This window comes from Mus pahari, chromosome 5, assembly GCF_900095145.1.
Source record: "Mus pahari chromosome 5, PAHARI_EIJ_v1.1, whole genome shotgun sequence".
NCBI classification, from domain to species: Eukaryota; Metazoa; Chordata; class Mammalia; order Rodentia; family Muridae; genus Mus; species Mus pahari.
Window position 1 is genome coordinate 42,844,692 of NC_034594.1, and position 6,503 is coordinate 42,851,194.

A 6,503-nucleotide genomic window follows, 5' to 3' on the forward strand; every position below is an offset into this window, starting at 1 on the left:
CCCTCTCGTTGACAAGCATGAGTACACGTTTATATCATTTCTACCCTCTCGTTGACACTGCTTTGATGATGAGAGTGCTTCTCTGTGGGTAAGGGTAAGTATTTAGGATCCAGTTAGAAATTACACTGGTTTAGGAAGGAGGCAGTGTAGATGTTCTAGAGTTTGTGACCTCATCAGCAGCAGGTTGATAGTATTAGGCATGGATTCCCTCCAATTGAGCAGGACTTAAGTCCAAGTAGACAGCTTCCCCCAAGACATCATAGGTGCCACTATTGCACCATGGGGCTGTCCTGCCATGCTGGTCATTATTGTGCATAAGCTTCACATCTGGGTAGGACTATTGACTGCTTTTCTCTCTTACCAGCTTGCATAGGGCCTTTGGATAGTGTGAGAGCTAGGAGGGAGGCTTGAAAGTCAGTTCTATCTCGCTTTTTCCCCGAGTCTGTATCTGAAGTGTTGGTTTCTTCAGCAATAGGATCTTAACTTTTTCTAGATGGTATTCAAGAGCAACTGCAATAGCCTATATTATTTTGAGGATCTCTTTGACTCCCTATCCAATAACTCAGGAGATTTCCCATGCCTGGTACTGGGTTTTTGTTAGTCTTTGGATTCTTGTATAGTTTTTTAATACAGTGACTTTGAAGCCATCCCCAGCTTCTTTGTTTGAAAAGGCACTACAGTATCTCATAGAACTCTGTTACTGGTGTGTGAAATTCCACATGTCAGGTCCCTAGATTAGTGTGTGCCACATTATAAGTTCTCAGTTTTATTTTAGCTACGGTCATTGTTTTTCTGGTACTTGTTAGTATTAGACTTTTGATATAGGAATCACTTTGAGCAGTGTTTGAGAAATTAATATCAACATGTTTTTTCTTTCAGATTTTGAAATCAGAATGGATACTAACAGGACCCAAGTATTTTCATTTTCTGATGTAGATGCAAGTTCTGCCACAAACATGCAGAGGTATTTTCTGAGCATTCTGGACTAACATTTTAATAAAGAAAGACTATATTGAATAGGAGTATTAAAAAGACCTTATGAATGTATAAGGCTTGTAGCATACCAGGGGCCTTCACACATGTCTACTGTTCATGGCTGAATAAAACCGAGTGGAATTGAAACACCTGCTGAATCAGATATTCTTTAAAAATTTGTATATAAAGCCAACAGTTCAGTAAGACAGTGTTAATATAGTTGAATCTATTGATGCAGTGTAAACTTCAGCCAAGATATTACAGTGACCATAATCTTGAGGCATCTACAGAAATTAAATACCCAAAGCTTTCCCATCCTCCTTGTCCTTTCCTTAAAGCTTTGTAATTAGTATTGTTTGTATATTGGAGCACATTGAAGCTAACCCAAGTCGTTTTCTTGACTCACATTATATGTAACGTGCTGGGCAAAACATCATGTCAATACCACAAGAATGTCTTGCCTGTTCAGAAGCAGAAGATCATGGACTCATTCCATATGCATCTCTGCTATATCAGCCTGTGGGAAGGATCTGCTAGGCCTGAGGGGCACACAAAGATGAGTCGGACGTTTTGCCCCAGGGAACTTTTGCCACGCTATTCTCCCAGACAGGCACATGTGTACAGTGGAAAGGAGTAGGAGAACTTGTAAAGATTCAGATTCTTACCTGCTCATCCCCATTCCGTCACACGTTGCTCTGTCTTCTACATCCATCTGGCTTACTGCTATTACTTGGGTAGCCTTTTAAGTGTTATGTTATCCGGGTACCCTAAAAAAAAAGCCTTTTCTTAATCCTATTGAAAATGCTTTTCCCTTTTTAAATCTACTATACTGATATAAAATGATGCTATAGTAATTGGTAGCCTAAGGTGCTGGAAGTGCAAAAGCTGAGTGACCTAGTAAGTATGAAATTTCTCTTCTGAAAGGCAGTGTCCAGGAGAAGACAGGGTAGACATCTCTTCTGTTCTTTTCTTTGTCCTCCAAATGAACTTCCTGAGAGCAGAGAATGATGAGGATCCATGCACAGCATTCCACATAACTGATGACATCCCCGTTGGAGGAGCCTTTGTCTTGGGGTTTTCTTGCGTTTCATCTTGAGTTTGGAAGATCATGTACCCTTTGCTATTGCCTTCACCAGTGGGGTCAGAGCTTAGCACTGCCCTTGAAACCCTTTCAGTGGCTGTTTTTGTATCAGGAAACTCCTCTGTAAAAAGTAAAGCCATTCATAAAGAAGGCTACTGTAAAAATATATAAAACCATATGTCAAGTTTGGATTTACAGAGTAGTCATTGTATACAACATTGTCTGCAGTGGCTCTGTAACAGAAGGAAAGCCGGTAGGACTTGTGGGAACAAGGTCCAGGAAGACTTGAGCCTGAGCTCTGAGAGCAGGCTGCGGCAGGGTTCCAGGGGCTCACCCGGCACTGTTCTGTTCGTCGTTTCTTTTCAGAGTAGCAGTGCTGTGTGTTCCTAAGTCTGTGTACTGTTTAAATTCACACCATCCCAGAGGATTGATGGCCATGAGAATCCGACATTTGAATGTAATGGGCTTCCATGTGATCTTGGTAAGAAAACAATATGAATGGACTATTTCTTGTGTCAGCGCTGTGCACCCTCCCAGTTGCCGGATGCTGTGGGGAAAGGTAGTCACCAGGGCTCCAGGAGAGCAGTCACATAATGGCAGTTCAATTTTTTGCTGTGTGTGTGTTTTTTGTTTTTGTTTTTGTTGTTTTTAATCAAAAGAAACATTCTAGTATGTGAATCAGCTTCTACTCAGCTGGGTATTGTCAGCTACTAGGGAGTTTATAGATGGTATCTGGTTATCCTTAATCTCTTTTTAATGAAGAAGAGGATAAATAATACCTTTTCATACTGAATTTAAGACACATGAAATTACCTCCAATTTTCGGATTATCTTGAACAAGGAATGATGTTAAGGCTTTTGTTTTCTGGGCCAGTGTGAGACTGACTCTCTCTCTCTCTCTCTCTCTCTCTCTCTCTATATATATATATATATATATATATATATATATATATATATATATATATATATATATATATTTTGGCCTGGAGACCTGGAAAAAGATACTTCTCTTAGGCTTCCCTTTGACCCTCAGCACCACAGCTTTTCTTGAACAGCCTTTCAGATCTCCCGCCAGTTGCTAGGACCTTATGCTGATCTTTGGCTTTACCTGCACGCTACTCATGTGGCCTGCACACAGCGTGGAGTATAAATACTCAGATTTCCCCTTATCGTACTTTAATATCCAAGGGTGGGTTGGGCTTGGCTGACTAAGATTTGATATGGCTCCTTTCTGCTAATGTACTGTTTAAAAGTTTAGAAATGATTTTGCATTGTTCAGAGAGCCCCTGAAGTTTTTATACCTTTCAGTGTTAACTATTTTCCTCAGTCCTAGGCTTATTACATTCAGAATATGAACATTTGCATGGTGACATTTAATTTTTAAAAGCTAGCTTGTTACTACTTTGTGCATAGGTCTCTAAAGAAGCTTTTATTTTATAAGTTATCATTTCTTCACAAACTGTTTTCTTTCTTGGGAAGATCCATAACTGGGAGCTGAAGAAACTAAAGATGGAGGATGCGATCACATTTGTGAGGAAGAAGATCTATTCAGATGAAGCACTTCCCACTGCTGACACAACCCTGTAAAGCTTGGATTAAATCCCTTATCAGACACTTATCAGAACGCACAGTTGTAAAATGACTTTAATAAAGGCTGTGATTGAGTTATCTGTGGAATAAGCTGGCTGATCACTGCAACAGTGTTATTTCAGGTTGGGTTAAAGATGACTTTAAGAATGCAAGATGTGTTGACACTGGTATTTTAGAATATCCTGGAAACACTTCAGAAGAGACATTCTTCCAACAGCATCTGCTCCTCCACTGCCCAGATGCTTAATATGTCCAGGAGCTGTCGCTGTTTTCTTTGGTGTGTTAAAAGCTGGTTTCTCAGTTGTGTTGTGATAGGTCACATGTAAGTTTGTGTTGGGAGCTGTTTGAAGTCTGAATATTTATATTTTTTCTGACAGCTGTTGTGAGACTCAGGATTTATATTTCAGATCATTCAGACAGTGGCTAGGTAGCATTTAGACCAAGTTCTCAGGCTGTAGGTCATGCAAGAGTTGGTGAGGTAGCATGTGAAATGTGAGTGAGCAGCCTGGGGAGGTTCAGCGATGATGGTGTCTGATGTGTAGATATTACCCATGTTAAAGCCAGATGTGGATGGTTATCCACCAGTAACCTTGGAAGATGTGGATGGTTATCCACCAGTAACCTTGGAAGACCCTAGAAGCTCGCTGGCCAGATGTATTGGCCAAGACATGCTGACCATAACCTCTGACTTCCACATGCACACACCTCTCATCCACACATGCACACAGCAGATGAGGATGCTGTGCACATATGTAGCAAACACTGCAAGTGGAAGTGTGTCCTGGGCCACAACAGGAGAAGAAAGAGAAGCGAAGTCATCCGTGTTTGTTAAACTGGATAGGCTGTCTGTTGACATAAGTTTTGCCATTTTGAGACGAAGTTCTTTGTTCTTGTGTCTCTCACCATTGCATGAGACTTCTAAAATGTAAATATATAGCTAAACTGTGAACTAGACATAGGTATTACTTTTATTCTGTCTCCTTATTCTTTTGTTGAGGTTTGAATGTTTTGTTCATCATATATGTCTGTCTATTCACTAACCATGGGAAACATGGTGAATGTGTATGATCACCCATGTAATTATGGCTTGGGATCCGTGCATAGAGAAGTATTATTCTATCCCTAAGCACCCAACACATGAAGTTGTTGGAGTGTCTTCCCGTTTGCTCAGTATTTGTTTGTATTCTGTCTTCATTATTGTAAAAACCTTCTGAAGTCTAGCTGCTCTAAGGATTCTCTGTGGGCTTTCATTTCCTCCTCTAGTATGTGGAGACATGTTTTGTCATCTGTACAGACAGCAAGGCAGACTAGGGTTTGAATGTGAGCTGACAAACACTTATAAGGATTGTTGAGGATTCCCCTAGCTGGCCAATTAACAAACCACAGTGGCATGACAACAGCTGTCAGATTTTATCAGTGTGTCCAGATGCATATAGAAAGGTCAGAGCTGGAAGGAAGTTTAGGGATCTTTAACTAGATCCCCTCCTACACACATACACTTTACAGATGAGGAAGTTAAGGTACTAGGAATTTCATTTTTCTGAGTTGGGGTCATGCCATTGCTCTCCACCCCCTGTCATCCTCTGATGCTTTGCAGTTGGTATCCCAGGAGGTCTGACTGCTGGTTCCATATTGGACACTGTCTGGCTTCATGTGTGCTTAGCCCGGTGATCTAACCTTTATAAGGTTCAGAGTGTGATGGAAATACTGTTACTAAGGAAACCAAGGTTTGTTCTTTAAATGTTAAGTGTCTATCAGTTTCTTCTAGTGGCTAATGATTATGCATAATCCAAGGACTGGACAGATTTATCAAAGTCTAGTCCACCGAATGGAGTAGTAATTTTATTGAGTTTGGCTGACTGATGTGCACATGCAGGGCATTCCTCTTTTGCTAGTGTTCCTCAGGGTCAGTGCAGAGTCAGGCTGAGGGTCATGAAAAGTTCTCAGTCTGCTAGTGAAGATATGTAGATTCAAATAAGTGAGCTGAGAGCAGCAGTGTTGTTGTTGGTTTTGTTTTTGTTTTTAGAATTACGCACCTAACCCTCGAAAGACTTGAGGCCCCAGGGAGTGGGGAGGTCTAGAGGGTGGTAGAGGGGTGGGAGTAGGGATGGTGGGGACATCCTCTTAGAGATGGGAGAGGAGCTATGGAATGAAGAACAGTCAAAGTAGACCAGGAGGGGGATAACGACTGGACTAGTAATAATATTATTATTATTATTAATTATTATTACAGTGTGAGGAAGATGAAGTGAGGCAAATACTTGCAAAGGCTGCTGGCAGAATATAAATTAATGTAACCTTTCTGGAATATACTTCTCTTATATTTAAGGAAAATGACTGTATTAAAGTATAACTAGCTCATAATAAATCTGCCTTTATAAGTACAGTTTGACACTTGCACATGTGCACACATGCAGACACACTTAGGAAACCATACTACGATCATGTAAGTATTCATCACCTAAAAGGTTCCCTGCCCATTCCCGTCTCTTGAGAACTGCGTAGGGGATGGGTGTTCCCACTGGCCTGGTTGCATGTACTTGCTTACTTGCAGTGTCTGTTCTCAGGTATGTAGAAAACAATATTTTGCTTATAGAAGAAGAAGTCAACAAAGCCCAAAGTTTCAGGGAATTTATTTAATACTGCTTTTGTGAAATTCCAAGGAATTTTATATCCCAGTTAGTGAGGTTCAATCTCACTCTCTATGTATAACTATTACATGTCAAGTTGTGTGCTGAAATAGCCACATGGGATTCTCTTTCTTTCTTTCTTTCTTTCTTTCTTTCTTTCTTTCTTTCTTTCTTTCTTTCTTTCTTTCTTTCTTTCTTTCTTTCTTGTCTGTCTTTCTTTCTTTCTT

At 40.4% G+C, this 6,503-nt stretch overlaps 1 protein-coding gene across 1 annotated transcript in view; it reads left to right on the forward strand.

Moving 5' to 3' along the window:
- The window catches only part of Fastkd2 (FAST kinase domains 2), a 25,518-nt gene extending 21,794 nt beyond the window's left edge, over positions 1 to 3,724 (forward strand). The window contains exons 10-12 of the mRNA XM_021198307.2: positions 880 to 964; positions 2,423 to 2,537; positions 3,536 to 3,724. Of these exons, the coding sequence (XP_021053966.1) occupies positions 880 to 964; positions 2,423 to 2,537; positions 3,536 to 3,643 (308 nt within the window). The 3' untranslated portion in view covers positions 3,644 to 3,724. The remainder of the gene's footprint in view (positions 1 to 879; positions 965 to 2,422; positions 2,538 to 3,535) is intronic.
- The last annotated feature ends 2,779 nt before the right edge of the window (positions 3,725 to 6,503 follow it).